Consider the following 19,910-nt stretch of genomic DNA (forward strand, 5'->3'; position numbering starts at 1 on the left):
TAAAAACACTGCACCGGTGTGTTAGGAAAGCAAAATTCAGTTTGAGTTCAAACTGGCAAGGGGAGATTTAGGGCAACAAGAAGAGCTTCTACAGCTACATGAACAATAAAAAAATAAACAAGGAAAATGTAGGCCTGTAATTGGTGGTCTAGTGACAAGGGATACAGATAGAGCTGGGAAGCCCAATGCTGCCACTGTCTTTGTCTTCACAAGCAAGACCCCCAGGTCTCTGTGCCCAGAGGTAGGGTTCAAGGAAGAGAAGAACTACCAGTAGTGGGAAAAGATTTAGTTTGCTTCTGCAAACTTCTGAGGGCACAACTTCATGAATCCAGAATAATCCCATACTGATTTCAACAACTGACTACCTGCTACATGGAATAAAGAAAGTTGTCGTGAGACTGCACACTCTGAGATCATAGAAGTTTCAGAGATATATATTCCAGACAGAACAGTGACAGAAATGTTTATTCAAGGTATCTTAACTCAGCCTTTTATGAATAAAAATATTGCAGGTTTACCATAATAAATTATTCACTCTGAAATTTCCTTTTTTTTGGCTCTCCGTCTTCAGTTGTATCCAATTACTCTGCTTCCTTTGGTTCATCCTCCTTATCCTCTAAACTAGTAGTTCCTGTGGAGGCAAAGAAAGGACAGGACATGGAGATGCATTTTATTATAAAATACTGGAAAGTAATCCTAGTAACCTAAAACATAATTCTAGGACTGTGCTGTCTGCCTCAGTCATCTTTCCCATCGCCTTTCTCTGACAGTACTTGAATTTAACTATTGCACGTTGTTCATCAGCTGCCAGACAGACTCAGTACACACATATTGACTGCCAGTCGGCCCAAATGTAACTCTGGAATAGCCAAAGAATGTCTTCTGTTCAGACAAGTATCATAAGAAACATGGAGCAAGAAGGATGGAATTCCTGTGGGGGAGAAAATGATGGTAATGGGACAGAGAATACAAGGCTGCAAGAAACCAGATTTTGTTACATCTGCTCTTCACAGTACGCATATTTTCTTCAAATCATTTCCTCTTACTAGAACTTAATCTTGCTAAACATGAAGACATGGGGTACAAGATGTTGCCTAATTAATTATGGATGTAGACCTATGCTGAAAAATGTGTAAAATCCAGCTCTTTGATTCTAGAAATAAAGAGCTGGAAGGAACTTTGAGAACATCTATCACATTCCTATGTTTTCATGCATTGGAATCTGCATCTATGCTGTCTCCAACAGATACTTGAGTCCATTTGTTCTTTTTTTAAAAAAGAACACCAAAAAAACAATGGGAATACCAGAACTGCTTCATTGTGGTAGGCCACAAAATTTGTTAGAATCAAGTTCAGTCAAAAATGGTTATTTGAGTCCAAGAGACTTTGACACAAACCAGGCTCTATGCCAAATCCAAAGCAGAGCTATGCAGGAAACCTGCTTAGATTTCTGCTGGATCTGATCGAAGCCCAGGGATCCTGTAAGATGTCAGTCCTACACACCAGATCAGCTAGCTGGCTAGTCTGCCGTGATGCAGGAGTGCACCTTCAGAGTTGATGGGTAAAAAATGAGAGCAAATAAACTATGAAAATTCCAAGAGCTGACTTAAATGTTTAGTGTATACCTCCAGGCATTTTCACATGGTTTAATAGTATTTCTGATCCCTATGGGTAGTGCTTTGCTTTGATTTATTGTAAAATGGATGGATTACAAATGGATAAACTTATCTTATGTTTTCATACATCAGATATGTAAGCTTGTAAATGTTAACACTTATTAAATACAAACACCACAATTGGGTGGAGGCCTATAGGCTAAATATGAGTAAACATAGATGCATCCTTTTGTTGCTTCTTAGTAATTTTGTATTTAAAACAGGCTTCTGAACTGCCTGGAAGAAAACCCGAGCATCTGAATTCCAAATCTCTTTGGCTTGTAAGAGAAATGAATCAACCAGAGACTGTTCAACCCATAATGCATAACAATACCTAAACTTTGTTTCTTCAGATTTGTTTTGCCTGCTTTTTTAACTTCAGTTGAGAGAATAAGAATACACAGTTCCATTCATAAGAGAAAAGCAGAGTGCTCAAAACACCCTGAATTTCCCAGGGTCTGAAATCTTCTCTCTAGTTTTTGTACAAAAAAAAGTTTGCAAATGCAATCACTTATAAATTCAGCCCTGCAAGTGCTGTCAACTGTACTTGCATAGATAATGCTGCACAGAAGCGTCACTTCTAATTTGTACTTACAGTATATGAACTTGACTACTGAAAACCAGTTTACATCTATAGAGGACTGCCCCCCTTATGAAAGCTAGAGATTCCCATGGTCTCTTCAGCTTGATAATGGACCTCTCAGCAGCAGCATGACTTCAACCAATTGACATACATAATTTCAAACCCTGATTGCTAATTGAAGAATGAGCATGAATGCCCCATTTCTCACCTTGATCCTCCTGATCTTTGTTTTCTTCTTCCTCCTTGCTTCCTTCATCTTCCTCTCCTGCATCCCTTGCTGGGCTAAAAACTTCACTGGATAATTCATGAAGAGAAGGCTCATCATCCCTACCCTCAGCAGACTCATCAGTGACTGAAATATGAGAAATTAGAAAAAACGAAGAAAATTAATTTTTACAAATTTGCACTCAGCCATTGTTTTCACGCAGTAGCTAATAATTCCTACTGAAGTCTGCAATCTTTACTCACATGAGAAATCCCACAAAATCTTCTGTAACTGTTTATAATCAATTTTGTATAACAGGCCATGATACAGACTAAAATGATTCACAGGCTTCCCAAGACAGTTGTATCTCATTATGCTATGTGAGATAAAACAGACATATATATATTGTGCAGTTTATGAACAGGCTTGGAAGTTCCTAACATTCAGTATGTGGTAAATTATAGGGGGGGGGGAAAAAAACCCCACAAAAAACCTCTCACACCATTTGATATTAAACCTGAAAAACATAAAACCTGAAAAAGTTTCAGGACATAGTCAAAGCATGGGGTTTCCAGCTGTCCAGCAGGACAAACCTGCAATTGATGGCATCTTCTCCTCTTCAGTTACTGCTGCTGCTGCTCTTTCTTCCACTGCTTCTGCTGCTGCTGCCACCACTAGGGAGGCTTGTCTGGGAGAAGGTGGGTTTTCCCCATGGGGAGTCCAGCGTGTTAATTTGGTAATTTCTGATGCTTTCCATTTTGGTGCAACAAGTAATGAGGATTCCTCCTCTTCTTCTCCCTCTCCTTTATCCTAGAAGACAACTCATGAAATCCAGCATCTCAATTTACAGGTATTAAGAGAGTAACTAAGATAATGGTTTTGTGTACTAAAACCACTTTATCTGGGCTCAAAACGGCAATGACATGGCCTTTTAAAGTATTTACAGGTGCAGGAACTTCAGCAGCCGCAAATTTTGGAGGAGAACTATGCTTTAAACCTTGATGAAGTCAGTTGACTAATGATCAATGCTTGCCAGCTTGCTTTCTTTAAGGTAAAATTTTGCCTCTCCCTTAAACAGAATGGCTGTGAGGGGCCTATCAACTACTCTTCTATGCCTGTCTACAGTATAACGGCAGCAAATAAGACCTGATGCTCTGCCTGGTAGATGCTACACTGTCTATCTCACACAGGAACAGAGTGGCAAAATAGCTCTTTCTGCCTCAATCTTTGCTTAGGGAAGACCTTGGAATGGATCTAGGAAGCAGTAAGGTACTCCACAAAGCTTATGTTTCTGAAATTTGAAGATTTTTATTTTAAAAATCATGCTTTATTTTATCCAAATATGAATGAGTCTTAGTAATGGGATCATTACCTGTATTGCAAGCTAATTTCTTTTATTTTTTTTAAATAGGTCTTGTTCTGCAATTACTTCAACTAAAGCAAAGAGGCACAATTTAATCTTACTTTAGTGACAGCAAGTGTCCCTTGCTTTTTACAGTCACTACAACATTCACATGAGAAGAAATTATTGTTCCTGACAGTAATGATTTTCAGAAGCCAAGTGCTTAACCTTGGATTCTTAAATTCATTTAAAATCCCACATCAATGGCCTAATATTCCAAAATCTGCACATCCAACAATTCCCAACTGAACTGAGGATACTAGATACATCTCACTTTGGATACTCATATGAATCTGATACTTAATTTGAGGATCTCTTACTTTCCACCAAAAAAGCAAAACAGTCTCCATATTTTCAAATCTCTATCACTAATGATAGGATTTTTTGTTATTATTATTTTGTCCTTGTCTTAAGAAACAATTGCTGCATTGGAGAATTTTCAAAGAGTGTGTAATGGGAACTAATGTGTCAGACAACAGAGGCAACAAACTCTAAGCTAAAATGTGGCGTATTTTCTTGAAATCAAACCAGTAATATTAAGATATATTTCTTATTTCTATAGCTATTTTGCACCATATTAATCAGAAACATTTCAAAACATTCATGCATGAAGGAGAAGGAAAAACAGGCCCTGATCCCAACTGCTCCCTACAATTATTAGGAGCTGTGGATATTAAGCTCCTAACAGGACCAGGACAACAATAGGACACATTTCCAGAACACAAATCTGCTGGAAATTACTATTTGTACGCATCGCATCAAGCAATTCAGAAATATAAGATGAAATGTTTTTCATTGTTTTCTGGTGTTCAGAACAAAGTGGAATACAGGCTAAATATACAGACAAATACATCTACATTCTTCTGTAGTTTGAAACTTCAAATGTTTTGGGAAGGTCCTGATTCTTCTAAACTTTAAGCAGAAAGGAATCCTGTCTGCAAGTAGTGCAAGAATCACATCTTGTACTTGTCAAAGCTTACACAGTAGAGAAGCTAAAGTAAAAAGCAAAATGAAACCTCATTTAGTTCTTAAGAATGCATGAGTTGCTACCTTTTTTTGACTGGTTAGATCTACTTTAACATCGGTATCTATAAGGCATTTTATAGATTACTCAACAATAGTTTTGATTTACTGAGTTCTCTGATATTCAGTATAATTTGCACTATTTCTTTTACCTGCTCTGATTGTATGTATTCACCATGCTGTTCACATCCAATATCAAAGACATATTTGCCATGACCTACAGGCTGCACAAAGATACAAAAAACTCAGCAGAACTATGAAGTTAATACTACATTCTAAGCATATAAATGCAAAATATGCTTTACTACAAAATTCATACAATAGTCAATAACAATATAGTTTGGAATAAAAGTTGCAGAGAAGCTTGCCATTCTGTCCTACAGATTAAGTCAGTTTCATATGTTACACTTATGGTACAAGAAATACTACAAAAGATCAGGAGCATAGCTTCTTATTTTAAGTGGAAACAGATCATATCAAGGCAATTTCATGCTAACTGTTCAGATGAACAGAGAATTTTCCAGCACACTTACATTTCCATTCAAAAACTTGCCCTTAAATCTATGGTTTAGGTGGATAAATTCAGCTTCTCCTTCCTGGTTTCCATTTACCCAGCCACCAACATACTTGGATCCTGTGTCTTTATAGACATATGTACCTTGCCCGTGCCTAAGGAGAAAATAATAATTTTGCTTTATATTACTGAATATTAAGAATTTATGACGTTGTTATACTTAAGGTATTAAATTGTATTATTTAAGTAGCTGAAATGACTCAAGTTGGACTAAATTGCCAAGGTCACCCAGTAGCACTTGATTTGCTGCGGTCAGCCACGCTTTGAGAATAACCTTTTCATTTTAATGCAATTGGGTGACTTGAAACATCACTGTAAGAATGAAACAAACCTATTGTGGTTAAACCATTCTCCAATATAGGTGTCTCCATTTGCATATGTATACTCTCCATAGCCATGTCTCTGGTCATTCACCCAGTCTCCTTTAATGAGAATATGATAAAAACAGAGTGAGACGTGGTGTATTTCATTGTGTGATATAGTGGTCAGTTTGTAAAGTTATCATATTTGAATTACAAGAGAAGGAAAAGAAAGCTATGACACCACTGTGATTCCTTACCATTCCTTACACCATTCCTTACTCTAAGCCCTTGCTCTTTTTTCTTCTGTCTGTCCCTCTCCATGCATATTTATGCCGCTGCCTGACCTCCCTTTCATTTTGTCCATCGTGGTCTGTCTCCATTATCACTCTCCATTATCATTATGAACACAAGAAGCCATGTAACATCCTGCTCCTATCTTTAAATTTGGTAAAGCATTACAGTTGCATTAGATAATGTGACATTTCCACTCAAATAAAAAGAGGGACTACTTTAGTCTGACTCTTTTGCTAAAATTGTCCTGTCAGTCGGCGGGCATATATACTCAAAAGGATGCTAGATTGTGTGTCTTAATTACTCTTCTGTTCAAACTTAAAAGTAAGTAAAAAAAAAAAAAAAATCACAGGTGCATATGATCCCATAAGGCAAGATTGGGCTGCTCTTTTTGCTCTCTGTTTCTAGTCCTCACAATATGAATGTTCTTTCTTGCCTAGCTTAGAAAGGAGGGAGGAAAATATTGTCCCTCGAAGCCTAAATGATATTCAGAGTATTTCGGGTACTCTCCTGGAAGAAGGGAAACTATGCGAGTTTCAACTTCTTCAAAGTCCAGAGGCATCCCAATCCCTGAGTAAGTGCTCTCATGAGTAGACTCTTTTTCAAGGATGGACCTAATAAAGTCCTAAAATATTTTTTACTGAACACATCTGTGGTTCTAATCATCATTCAGAAATAAGTAACTATAATCTCTTCTACCAAGATTGCACTGATTTGTAAAAGATACTTAATATTTCTCAGGACTTGGAACACCTCACTTGAAAGGAGGACATGACAAGAATAAACCACCACTAAATACCACAATTCTCACAATAATCAACATAAATCTCCATAAATAAAACCCACATTTCGCAGAGTTCATAGTAAAAAAGAAATAAAAGGAAAATATTTTGTAGCAAATTTATCTTCTTAAAATAATACATTCTCCAAATCACTATCTCCTTGCATTGGGGGGGAGGGGAGGAGGTGAGGGGGGAATGTGTCCTTTCAGTTACAGAAATCCTTGCAACTGTGTTCAGTGTTTTACCTTCATATTTTGATCCATCTGGATAAAAAAAAATACCCTGGCCATGCTTTTTGTTTTGAAGATATTCTCCAATGTAGCAAGCACCATTTCTAAATCTGTAGGTCCCCTGAAACATATTTGGTACAGATAAAATACTTGTCAGTTCTCACTCTTGTTTCAATATAGTGCCCAAACTAACAGAACTGCTGAAATATAAGCACAACCACTGTCTTCTGGCACTGTCTTACTTGCCCACTTCTGAAACCATGTTCATATTCTCCATCGTATGTGTCACCATTGGGTAGCTGTGCTTTTCCACGTCCATGTCGCTCACCTTCTGAATTGCGTTCACCATCATACTCCTGATCAAATGTGAAAAAAAATTGTTTAAGAAGGCTAGACCTGACTGAATCTAACCTCTTTAGACAGAGGAAAACAGCTGTTCGCTCAAAGCTGCTCCAATTCGGCTTGAATCAGAGACTGCAGGAGCACCTGGCCAACAGATGTACCGCTTACGCAGACACTTTCATCAGATCCTGGCACCCAGAGGCTCTCCTACCTCCTGACACACTACTGGAAAGTATGGGTGACTTGTTTGCATCCAGTGGAGAAAGTTAGGCAGGTCCCAACTGAAATGGTACAGCCCCGTTTCCGAAACTCCCGTGCTCACGGAAGCAGCGCCTCGGGAGCTCTCCTGGGCTCGACACGGCCGGCACACCGTGTATTTAAGAGCCCGTAACCGGTAACGTTCACCCGCTGGCGCTCCCCCACCCCCTGCCCGAGGCGCCCGCGGCCGTGAGCCGCTTCCCGCCCCGCTCCTCCCCAGCGCCCTCGGCGGCGGGTGCTTCCAGCGGGGACGGGCCCCTCGCGGCAGCAGGGGCCGGGTGACGGGGCAGGACCGCCTCCGCTGGTGCTGCTGAGCCGCCAGCGGCGCCCCGACCGCCCCGGCGGACCCCCAAGTCGGCCTCGGCCTCCTCGATCTCCTCCGAGCTCAGGTCCGACATGGCCGCGGCGCCGCCGTCACCGTGGCAACCAAGGCGCGCGGGGGAGGGCGGGGCGCGCCGCCGCCGTTTGCTGCCATGGCAACGCCCGGCGGGGCTCCCGGGGGTTCGCGCTGCTGTCCCGGGTGCTGAGAGCAACGGCCGGCCCCGCCCCTCACCGCGGCGGCGGGGCGGGCAGCGGGCAGCGGGCAGCGGGCAGCGGGCAGCGGGTGCGCCCCGCCCCGCCCCGCGCCGGCCTCTCGCCGCTGAGGAGAAGCGCGGGCGGCCTGCGCTGTTAGCGAAGGCGGAGAGTCCCGCCTCCCCAGGAGGCCTCCCGGGCTGCCCGGTGGCTGTCGGCGCGGAAGTCCTGGGAGGGGTGCGCCGACCGTCAGAGGACTGTCGTGTTAATAAACGCTCGGGGGTGTGGCACGCCGCCTTTCCCCCGGCACTGATCTCCCTCCTGCTTCTTGCGCTTAGCTCTTCCTGGCCTGCACCTTAAGTGTCGTGAAGGAGGCTGGTGACATCTGAGGTGAGACCTGAGACCCCTCAGTCTTCTGGGAGCTCCCAGTAGTTTGGCCAGTTTGGCCTGCAAACAACATTTATTGGTTTTTTCTGTCAGGTTTAATTATGTTCAGAAATTCCAGTCCATGGATCGTTTTGTTTTATGTCTTAACAGTTTCAGTCTGATGAGCCTCATTCACCTGCTCAACAGACCAGACGTTTCCCTCCACACAGCCTGGTGAATCCCACTGGAAATTCCGTACACTCCTTAAATTGGAGCCAGAAGGCCAACGGCATTCAGCTTCAGTCCCTGAAATCCGACAGGATTCCCACAGCTAGCTGGACGGTGCGTGTCCGATGGCGTGGTTAAGAGACAGAAGGGCCCATGTGTGCTCATCAGGAGGCATCACAGAAACGTGCTTTGGCTGTCACCACTACGCCTGGAGCACTGTCGTACTGTTAGCGGTCAGGCTCTGTATCTTGGGGACCTGTGAAGAGATTCCCTTGTTTTCTATGCGAAGCGCAGCAGAACGGTCCGTATGGGTAATCTGGGGGTCAGAACAGAGGCAGGGAATGCTCTGGTGCTAATCACTGCTGGAGCTTAGGCACTGGAAGTCATCAAACCACTGTGTGATCTGGCCTGGGAAATCCTGTGTTTCTGCATAAATGAATGAAGGGAGTGCAAGTTACCTCTCCCGTTATTTTTTCTAAGTTGCACTGAACTGCTGTGGTGGCAGGAGCACTGTGCAGTTCTAACAGAGTTACTAGTGAGATGGCAGAACGATAAGTCAGTCAGGTTTTTACATCACTTAAGCATCTTCTGCTTTCACACATACAATTACTTCCACTAATTTTTTTTCTTCTCCTTTTAGTAACTGTAATTCTCAGTGAGCTTAATATGTAGGAAATTCTCTGTATTCTGACTTTTCTCCAAACCTCAGTCAGCCTCAGCAGTGATCTATGTAACTCTGATGACAAGTTCAGTCACCTCAGCCAGTCAAGAGCCTCCCGTACTAATATGATTAAAGCTAAATCAATGCAGGGAGGCAAGAGAAGGCCTCTCCTTTCTCAAAAGGCCAAGAAGAATGGAAGGGAGTAGCTCACAAGGAAAAGGAGAGAGGACAGCACATCATAGCCACCCTCAGTCCATATTAATCAGTAATAATACCCCAAACAGAAAAGACCTGCTTTGTATTTTATGTCACTTCTTTTATGTTTCATATGTGAGTTGCAGTATTCAAAAACAATCACTCTTTAAAAAGATATTATTTGCCTCAATGCAAGGTAGTGCTTTCTTATTCTTTACAGAGGAAAATGCCCTAAAAGTCTACCTTGGCCAAGGGAGTTGATGGTGACTGCATTACAGCTCATGCCCGCCTCCTGCAGATGTTGAGGACGGGTTGTCTTGCTGAATGCAAGTGATACTTTGCTTCTCTGCAAAGCAGCGACTTCATGGTGCTTGCAGGAGCTTGGCAGGACTCGGGGCCTGCCAGTGATACAGGAGTCAGGCAAATCACCTCGCTACCACTTTGCACAGTAACTTAATGGCCAAGGTTTCACAAGAGGAGCCATGTGAGGATATGTGTGGTGAAAAGCGGCTAGCTGCCTAAGCACTGGACAAAGGAGGTGACAGTTCTGAGGTAGGCAGCAAAAGGAGTGGCAAGTGGTTGGAAAACGTGGTTGAGGTCACCTTATACCCTATGTCAAAGCTTTACCACTCAAACCAGAAGAAAAACAGTGTCATCTCTATACAAAGATACACCATATATTCAGGTAATTTTCTTATTTTTTATAGGTAGGAATCTAAATAGCTAGTACTGAGATAATAAATAAATAGTATGTATTTATTAAGATGTGTTACTTATGTGGCATATGTGTCTTTTTGTTTTCAGTTGGGCAAGGATGAAAACGAAAGGGAACTATTGCTAAATACCATCATGTTCTTAGATCATAGGAAGCGTTTGGGCTTCCAAGTTAACACTCAGTTACTAATTTCAGAGTGCTTTCTGTTTGAAACATTTAAGAACACTGAAATTAAATTTTGTTAGCTGGCAGAGCTTTAAGAAGCTATACATTTATTAACTCAAAATTGTATGGTTATTTCTCTTTCCTGCACATCTCCAGCATTTGACTAGGGAAGCCTAATTTGCATAATGGCTGTACTGTTAGGAAGGAACTGCAAAGTATGCAAACTACTGCTCCAATTGCTTACTTCCTGCAGAACTGGGTATGTGTGCATGTTATCTGAAGCGTAGTCTGTGCGTTTCCTCCTTTCTCACTTTTGATGATGCCTCAGTTTCTTCTTTCTCCTAAGGATGGCTAAATTGTTTTATCTACAATAAGGTGTGTCTCTAATTATAAAACTGGTTACTTAGTCTGTGAGTGGCATGTTAATTCTAAGCAGACACTGTGGCTCACAGTTGTAAGGGAAAATATGTTCAGGATGCATATAGAGGTGCTCCCTGGTAAACTTGATGACAAAAATAACTGGATATGTCTTTTGGCTTCAAAGTTCACGTAGCCCAGGGGACAGCTGTGACACAAACAGGACGAAGTGACAAGCCATCAGAGACACTCCCCCTAATGATCACTAACTGCTCTTGCTCTACGTATTGTTTCAGAGTCCTGAAGGAGCAAAGGTTCTGAAGGAAGAACAGTTCATTTTCTCGGGAAACAGACAGGAACTATTTTTTTATAAAATTTAAACTGCTTGGAACCTAGAAATGGCAGATAGCACAAACGTCTGTGTGTTGGGATCACATAGTTTGACCTATGTGAGGGAGGCATCATTTAAAGTTTTCTATACCTAGAAACTGTCTTGTGAGGACAACTACAGCTTATACGGATGCATATAATTAATGACAAGGAGGATATATGTTGTAGTTTCTGGTCTTTCAGTTGCATTTGTGTGTGTTTCAGTGTCAGATTAAAGTTAAGCTTTAAGAATGTTACTATTGAAAGAAGGGCTGCTATCATCCTTATTTTCTTGTTCTTTTTCCTGTTCCATCAAAGGACCAACATAATATCATAAATATTCCTAAGGTCCTACAGATCTTGTATATAAATTTCATTCGGCAAAAGGCCTGAGAGGGTTAGCGGATGTACTGATTATCTGCTCTGCTCTTACTGCTGGCTCAGCTGGCAGCTGCCAGTCCCAATTGCCAGTTGCCCTGGCAGGAGAGGGCAGAAGCTGCCATAGCTGTGAGCTGCCCTGGAGAAGCTCCTGGTTTGCAGTTTGAGTAGAAGCCCCATAGCGAGAAAGAGCTCCAGAGAAACCCACAGCCACTGCTGCCCGAGGTGCTTACAAACAGGGAAACATAGCGGTAACATAGCAGAGCAAACAAACGGTAACATAGCAGAGCAAAAGGCTGCTAGGCACAGGACCCCATAAGGTACCTCCTGCAGGAGAGGACAGCCCTGGCTATCCTTTTATCCTGTTTTGCAGGTCCTCACTCTGAATTTAGCCAGAGAGCTCCTCTGTAGCAAGGAATGGCCAAAAGGCGCTTTTAAGGCCCGCTATGCTCCGGGCTCTCTTTGGAGTTTACCCTGTGTTAGGAGGGGGGAGACTTTTGGCAGTGCTGAGGTTTTGCAGGGAAAATGCTGCTGTGCCAGGCCTGGCCTCAGGGGCTCCTTCCAGCACTGACTGAGCTTTGAAAACACATTACACAATGAACATTAGAAACGACCATACTATCTGTTCACCCCTACATTGCAATCAGTGTCTGGCTTCAAAGAGGTGATAAAAATACAGCAGGGTGCACACATTACCTCTGATGTGGTAAAGGTGGCGGGCTTCTTAATTCACACTAGGTGCACTTCAGCATTCCTGCCCTGTAGGAGCTCTCTGCTCTATGCCCCTGTCCTACCATGCATCCTTCTTCCAGGGGCAATGCCTCTGTGAACCAGCTTTTCTCCACCCAGACAGCAATGTGCCTCCAGGGAGCCGCCTTTTCAAATTCTGCCATCAAAATTAATAGGGAGAGTGGAGGTAATTTGCCTGATTCACAGGTTGGTTTCCTCACTTTACATACAGTTCAGTCATTACTGACAGCCGGTTACTTTGTGAGGGCCAGTCCTTGGGCACTCAAGTCAGTTTGAGTTTTGCTCTGGGCTAAATTAGAGATGCAAATGACCATTTATTGCTTTTGGTAGGGGAGACCTGGGCAAGATTATGTCTTTTGACAGGAATTTAAAGAACAGCAATCTGTAGGGGAATATTTCGTTATCTCTTAGAAGACAGTCATTTACATCTTTCTCCTTACAAAAGCTAAAACCACAGTCTAGTGTACTGCATGGTCAGTATCAGATACTAGCAAAGTGTAAACCGGAGTTGTCAGGAAAAACTTAATGAAATCAGCTCTCTTCCTCCTGAAACTTCATATAAATCAGGTTGATTTCATCAGCCTTTTGGAAGAAAACTGTGGGATTAGGGAATTAAAATAATATCTAAAGGGGAGTTCTTGTTTGGGAATATACATTTCAGGACTTTTTTATTATTCTGCAATATATACTATCAGACACACTTAAAGAATTGAAAATATTTTCTTAGATTATGGGAGCAAACAGTGGACAAAGTGGAATTTACTGTCACTAACTTCAATATATTGGGTTTTTTTCCTCCAATTCAAAATGAAGCCAGATTCTGAAATGTCAAAATCCCTTGCAAAATGGAACTTCTCCCTGCACAGCTCTTTTTAAGCCCTTTACAGGCAAAATGAAAGCTGCTTAGTATGTTTGTATGCCAAGTAAAGATAGCCTCTTTTTGTGCTCATAACCAAGCCAGAAAAACAAGTAAATGACCTTTCTAGCCACTCAGTATGCAGCTGCCTCCTCCAGGTACAATTAACATTGGGATATCCTGAAGGCAGGATGATTAGGAAAGAAAAGTTTGTATGAAAGCCATTCTTGAAATACCGGTAATATTTTTTTGCATCTTGGCTAAATATAGCCTTTCAGTTCCCTCCTGCAAATTATCCAAGGGAAAGCGTTCTGCTGTATTTATACCCTGCCTCCCATTTCTCTGACCTTACTGCTCACGTGGAAGTACAGAGCGCATTCCATTCTTCAGACATATGGGAAAATTGTCAAGTTCTTCTTTTACATATGGAGTTTCCCTTCCCACTAAAGTGTCATAGGGACATATACAGGTCACTTTTATTCCATTTAGGAAATTGTTGCTAATGTCTTTTCTCAAGACTTTTATGACAGTCAGCTTTACTACTGCTACCAAGAAAGCAGTTGGCATTCATGGGATGAAAAAATATCTCATGGTCAGTATAAGAAAAAGTAGTGTTAATATAACATTTTTCTCTACTTCTTTCTGGAAGCAGGCTTTGTTTCATTAAATAAACAAAACCCCAAACCTAAGCTTCCTTATTTAGGCATAGCTTGTAATGACATAAAGCTAAAGCAGCCCAATCCTTTTGTCCATACCATCTGAAGTCCTAACCTGGTAACTCAGAATGAATTCAACAGAGAAGAATGAAACGATTGAGGTAGATGGAACTAACTTGCTGCCTCCTCATTCCTGTCAGCTGGAATACCTTCATACTTCACCTTCTTATACATGACTTGCAAGGCAATTGCTTTAGTGTAAGCTCTCTGTTGTGGTCTGCTTTCTATTTTACCATGGTATTTGTAACTGTTCTGGTATTTGATTTCTATTAAAATATGCCTCAGTCCTCCCTTCTCATATAACTACATTCCAGTGATCAAGTTTGCAAGCATGGAGAAATGAAATCTATCAGTAGTCTACCTGCCTATTTCAATCTGTTTACTCCTCAGCGATTGTTTCCGTAGCCATTTTGCGCACTTCCACTCATCTCTCCAGGCAATTTAAGAAGAGTAGAAATAAGGGCAAAGTAACAAGGGAAACTCTCCCATTTCCTGCTGGAAGCAGAATTAAATTCAAGGTAAGTTCCTCAAAATAGATGTTTTTCTTTTGTAATGAAAGATGGTCTATATATTGTTTTACAGATTCCGTTTATAATAATACAGCTTGGTTGTGGTTTTTTTTTAAATTCTGCGTTCTCAGTAGATTCTTGTTCATTTTTCTGTGAGCAGGTGGCTGAAGGTATGAGAGTTGGTCTGGGTCTCTAAGCAGGGAACCTCCCTCCTAGCTGCAGGGGCCACCGATCCCTGTAGCAACAGGTCACATCCAGCAGCTCTGCTAGGACTCCGTCCAGTAGATCCTACCCCAACAGACACCACTGTTCCTATAACCGCTTTTTTTACAGATCTTTCCTCAGACGGCACGAGGTGATTTAACAGTCCCACTCTCCACCGCTCTGGAAAGCCTTGGGGAGAGTCAGAGTAGCATGCTGCCAGCACCCCTGGTCTCAGTTTTCTGAATGGAACAGGAGACTGATAGGCAACTCACAGGGTTCAAATAAACGCCATTATTCCTACATGTCTCCTGCAGTCGTAGCAATATCTGTCTTTACGTAGGGGGCCTGGAGGCAGTTTTATTGCCCCCCCCCCACCTCCACATTCCACTTGCTATAGGTTTTTGTCTTCATAAGTAGCCTGCAGTACTCGGGTACTGTCCTGCTCTGGCTGAGGAAAAGGCAGTGCTGGCCCAGTGGTCTTGTACGCTGGTCTCTTTTTCTAAAGATACTGACTGGTGATTCTCACTAGCTTTCTGGCAAGCTAGATGTGATGAAAGTACCAGTCTGGAAACTATGTAGTCATATTAGTGTGGCATTGTGCCAGCGCTAAAATTTCTCATCAACAGGCAGGACACTGTGCTAACTCAGCTAGATAGCTTCCAGACCACAGCTGGCTTACCTCCAGCCCTTTCTGAGTATGCCGCAGCAGGGCTATACCTGTCTACTCCCAGCCATACAGGCATATCCTTCACAGCCTCTTTCTTTTTTGGCTCTTTTGGATATTATTTTTTTTTTGTCTGCCAAAGCTTGATGGCAGGTTATATTTGGATTGCACCCAGTGTTGATGTGAATTGCTTATACAATATCCCAGCTGCTCTGTTGGGAAAACAAAGCATGTAAAACTAATAAAGGCAACTAAAAGCTGTGATTACATCAGTCCTGAGAATCCTGCTATTTGTGTGGAATAAAGTAAATGTTGATTTTTATATAGTAAAATAACAACCCATTATTATGTAAAGAAGTTATGAACGTTTCTGGTGCCCTAAGACAAAAAGATCACTCAGTGGCTAAACAGATTAGCCTTTTCCATCTGTGCAATTATAAATCATAAAATATACTTGTGCAATTTACTGGAAAGAAAATAAATACATTAATCAGCTAAAGGATGCAATAGTTTGCATTCAGACCTGTTCAGCCAGCATCACCTATTCTGCAAAGGAAAGACTATGCTGATATCCACTGACTTCAAAGTATTTTGCTACATCAGGACCTGAGGAGTTAAGAGCACCACTCTTGTTCAGTGGAAGTAAAATTTAACTGTCAACCAGGAAATTAGATTATCTTTCCTGAGAGAAGGGCCAGCAGAAGCATACGTAAGCATCTGTCAGCTCATACATCTTTACTTCTGTTTGGTTTTGCAGACAAGAGCACGCCCTTTTCTTTGTCCTCTAGTATGAACATTGCCAGAGGCTTAGAAAGCAAAGCTGCTGCCACGCTTGCTACCCGATACAACCATTTACTGGACCATATCCTTCATTTGTATTTCCTTCTGGAAAGGAACTGGCAAAATGTCATTTCTGTTCTTCTCTGTGAGGCTCTAGATTACATATGTTATTTTAAAAAATGGGGTTTGTGTTCTGTTTTTTAACCATTTACTCCTGGCTGTAGACCTTTTCTCTCTGACGGACCTCTGGCCCTCCTTTGATACTCTACACCAGCAGGCTGTTGTGCAACCAGCAGCACAAGCTCATGCTGCTCCTTCTCTCTGCGTTCTTACTTAGTTGATGGCTTCTGGCAACTGGAGCTGCTGGTGGCCAGCACTGGCATAGCAGAGAGCAGCTGTGCCAAGTGTGGCAGCCAGCAGGTTTCTGTGATGTTAGGGGAATGGATTAGGAGAGACCTTTATTTTAATGGGAGATGCAGTTTCTACTTTAAGTAGGAAAAATATCAAGGGTTTTTGTGGCTAGCTGGCTCGTGCTTTTTTGCAAGTTGCTTGTAACTGAAGATAGAAAGGTGCTCAAGCAAGGTTAAATTCTTTAAGGAACTTACAAAGGGCCAAGTGGACATAAATTGAAAAAATATGAGGATCCTGCACGATGATGATAGTTGTTGTGATAATTTGGGATAGTTAATCACATATACAAACAAATGCACTGCAAGGGGTCTGACCTTTTCTGCTGTAAAGAGACAAATCTTCATTTTTGTCTGTGCGTGTGCCAGTCAGACTAGATGGTACCTGGGTGCCTTCCCGTGCTGGTGCAAAAGTGCAGCCACATGATTCAGGCAGATCCCTTTTCCTAGAGGAGCATTCCCTGCCTAGTTTTGTCTCTGCTAAATGGTTGTTACAGCAGAAAGGACAAACATCAACATTCGTAGATGCTCTGCTCTGGCTGTAATTACCCCATCTATATCTGATGTTAGTGTGCGCTTTTCCACCCCAGAGAACAAATACCCTCTCCGTAAGACAATGGCATTTCCATGATAAGCCTGCGCAGAAGAATAACGAGGCTTGAAGTATTTCCTTGTCCGGCTCATGCACCGTCATACGGGGGACAAAAACCATAGAGAGCTAAAGCAGCGCTGGGATATGCCTGCTTACGCTCCACCTCCCAAGTGTTACCAGTCGGCTAAACTTAGCCCTGCTGCCCAGGGCATCAGCCGTTTCATGATGGGGGTTTGCGGCAGATGATTTTTCTTTTGGATTCACAAGGGACATGGGACTGTATTGTCAAAAAGCAACTACGCACTGTCCTTTCCTCGAGACATGGGATGAAACTGTGGTTTCTCTTACACTGCACGATGGTTCTGTAAAAGCTGTGCTAACATGAGACCTTTTGATGTTGAGTAGCGGCTTTTGCTTTTATCTGTGAACCAAAAGCATCTTCTTAGAAGATCAGATTGATGCTAATCAAGAGCAGTGCATTAGCTTTTCTAGTAGGAACTTTGTAGCATTTGGGGAGATGAAGACTTTTTTTTTTTAACCTCTGATTCACCGCTTGCAAATCTCAGCTAGAAGGATGTGAGCCTGAGCAGGAGTCAACATCTGCCAGTGGCAAGCTCAACAAGCAGCAGATTGTGCAACACCCATCTGCATTTGCAATGGTCTGGTGCAACTCTTGAGACCCTGGTTCTGCAAACGTTATCGTACAGGAGAAGGGCTTGTTTATTGACTGGGTGAAAGTGAAGGAATGATGCCACTGGGATCGTGGAGCAAAGCCAAGCACATGTCTAGGTGTTTGAAATGTGGGGCCTAAGTAATATCATACTGGGAGTCAGAGTTTCTTTTATTGGTGTTAGCAGCATAGGCACTGCAAGAGGAGAGGGAAGAGACAAAACCAGACATTTTAGTGAGTGCCTTAAGGGGGTTGCTTGCGCCAGGCAGGTGGTACTCTACAAGGGACGATTATACAGATAAATTAAAACTTGCACAAGATAACTGTTAGCAGCTATTCCGTTTTGGATGAAATAAACAGCGTAGGGTTACCCACACTGGTGAGGTGATCACGGTAAAGAAATACACCTGCCGCTGAAAGTGCACGTTTATGTAAGTAACTAAGCTTTGAAATATATATGGCTGCTGAAAATGAAAAAGCACTGCAGGATCAGGAAACCAGAAGGCAAATAAAATAAAAAAGTCTTTCTTTTTTAAAGAAGTGCCACCGAATTTTTCCGTCAGTTTTCAGATGACCTGGTGCATGATTGCTGAACGTTTGCGGTTTGGCACCAGAAATACCTTCGCGTATTTCAGGCGGGCAGCCGAGAGTGCTGCAGTGAAGCACCTGTGCACACCCACCCGAGCCGGGGCCGGGGCCGGGGCCAGCGGCCCGCCTGGGGGTCGCACTGGCGATGCCGGGCAACGCAGAGGGCGTCGGGCCGCCACGCTGGAGCAGGGGAGGCCGCCGGGGCGACAGGTGGGTCGGCGGGGACGTCAGGCAGCAGCGGCTCAAGGAGCGGCTTGTTCCCTCCGCGGCTCCCCAGCGGGCTGGGCGGTGTGGGGCCCCGCCGAGGAGCCGCCACCGCCGCCCCTTCAGCCCCGCGGCGGCGAGGCCCGGGGAGCCGCGGCCAGCGCGGGAGGCCGGGCCGGGGGCAGCCGTTCGCCCCGCAGGCTTCGCCGGCCCTTACAGAGGCGGCCCGGAGCCTCCGCGGGGCCCGCTGCCGGCACGGACCAGCCCACGGCGCGACTCCTACCGGCCGCCCCGGCGGGGTGCCCGGCCGCCGAGCCGTGCCGTGCCGTGGCCCGCCCCGCCGCCACGGGGCGCCCTCCTCCTCCTCCTCCTCCTCCACGGCGCGGCGGGCAGGGGAGGGGCCCGGGCAGACCCGTCCGCCGCGCAGCTCCCGCGGCCGGGCGGCGATCCGCAGCCGCGCCCGGCTCGGCGTGGCGCAGGCCAGGCAGGAAGCAGGAAGCTACCGGCGGCGGGAGGGCGAGAGCAGCGGCAGCGGGTAGGCTCGGCGGGCGGGGGGCGGCCGTGCACCTGCCGTGCCCGCGGCGGGGGCGGAGCGGAGCGGGGGCGTCGCCGCCGCTTCCCGCCTGTGTGGCGGTGGCCCCTTCCCCCGCGGGCGGTGGGTGGGCAGGGGGTGCCCGGGGCGCGGCGGCCCCAGCTCGCCGCCGGCGGCGCTGGGAAGGCGGCTGCGGTGCTGCCGGGGCTCAGGCGTTCACCGCCCCTGCCGCCACCGCCGCCCCTGCCGTCCGATTTCTTTCCTTCACCTTTTGTCTGGCGTTCCCCCTTTTATTTCTTCGAGTCTCGGCTTGCTGTGAGAGCCCCTTCCTCCGCCCCAGCCGGCGGAGTCGGGCCCCGGCCGGGGGAGGATTGTTTTGGGGCGCCCCTAGGTTTTGGTAGCGGAGGGAGTAGTTCTGTGCTTGTGCCCCTGAGGGTGCGCGGCTGCAGGCGGGAGCCGGCTGAGCAGTTGTAACCCGGGGGCAGAGACCAGCCCTCGGCTGGCATTGAACTGCCCGAAACCTCCCCGTGGGGTGCGAGTGGGGGCTCCCGGAGGCCACCGCGCCTCGTACCGCAGGGGAAGGCCGGCGGGGGGAGAGGCGTGTGCTTGCCGCCCTCCGCTGGCTCAGCTCCCGGCCTGGCCCCGCGGGACCGTGGGGTGAGGGTGTGCTGTCCTCGGCCTGGCTCGGCATTTAGGGAGGCTGCGTGGCTGCCCTGGCTTCCAGGGGGTCATCTGGGCTTGCGGTAGCCCCTGGTGTGGTGCGGTTGGTAACGCAGGGTCCTGGGACGCAGGTGTGGATTCACTGTGTATTCACAAGGACTCTTGTCCCCTGTTGTTAAGCCAC

At 44.8% G+C, this 19,910-nt stretch overlaps 2 protein-coding genes across 6 annotated transcripts in view; one reads left to right on the top strand and one right to left on the bottom strand.

The window, feature by feature from the left end:
• Positions 1-536: 536 nt before the first annotated feature.
• Positions 537-8,045, bottom strand: RSPH1 (radial spoke head component 1). The gene is made up of 9 exons (XM_072852258.1): positions 7,995-8,045; positions 7,290-7,403; positions 7,063-7,168; positions 5,774-5,864; positions 5,402-5,537; positions 5,021-5,092; positions 3,037-3,253; positions 2,447-2,590; positions 537-631 (listed from the first exon to the last, which is right to left on the bottom strand). Exons 1-9 carry the CDS (start codon positions 8,043-8,045, stop codon positions 582-584), a joined length of 981 nt encoding a protein of 326 aa, XP_072708359.1. The 3' UTR covers positions 537-581.
• Positions 8,046-14,195: 6,150 nt separating this feature from the next.
• SLC37A1 (solute carrier family 37 member 1) overlaps positions 14,196-19,910 on the top strand; it is a 44,785-nt gene continuing 39,070 nt past the window's right edge. For 4 of the 5 annotated variants that reach the window (XM_072847082.1, XM_072847106.1, XM_072847117.1 and 1 more), the window contains exon 1: positions 18,919-19,069. The gene's annotated coding sequence lies outside the window, so the exon portion shown is untranslated. Of the gene's footprint in view, positions 14,435-18,918; positions 19,070-19,910 lie in introns of those variants that run through there. The other variant, XM_072847090.1, reaches the window with a different exon arrangement.

This window comes from Ciconia boyciana, chromosome 1 (assembly GCF_034638445.1).
Source record: "Ciconia boyciana chromosome 1, ASM3463844v1, whole genome shotgun sequence".
Lineage (NCBI taxonomy): Eukaryota > Metazoa > Chordata > Aves > Ciconiiformes > Ciconiidae > Ciconia > Ciconia boyciana.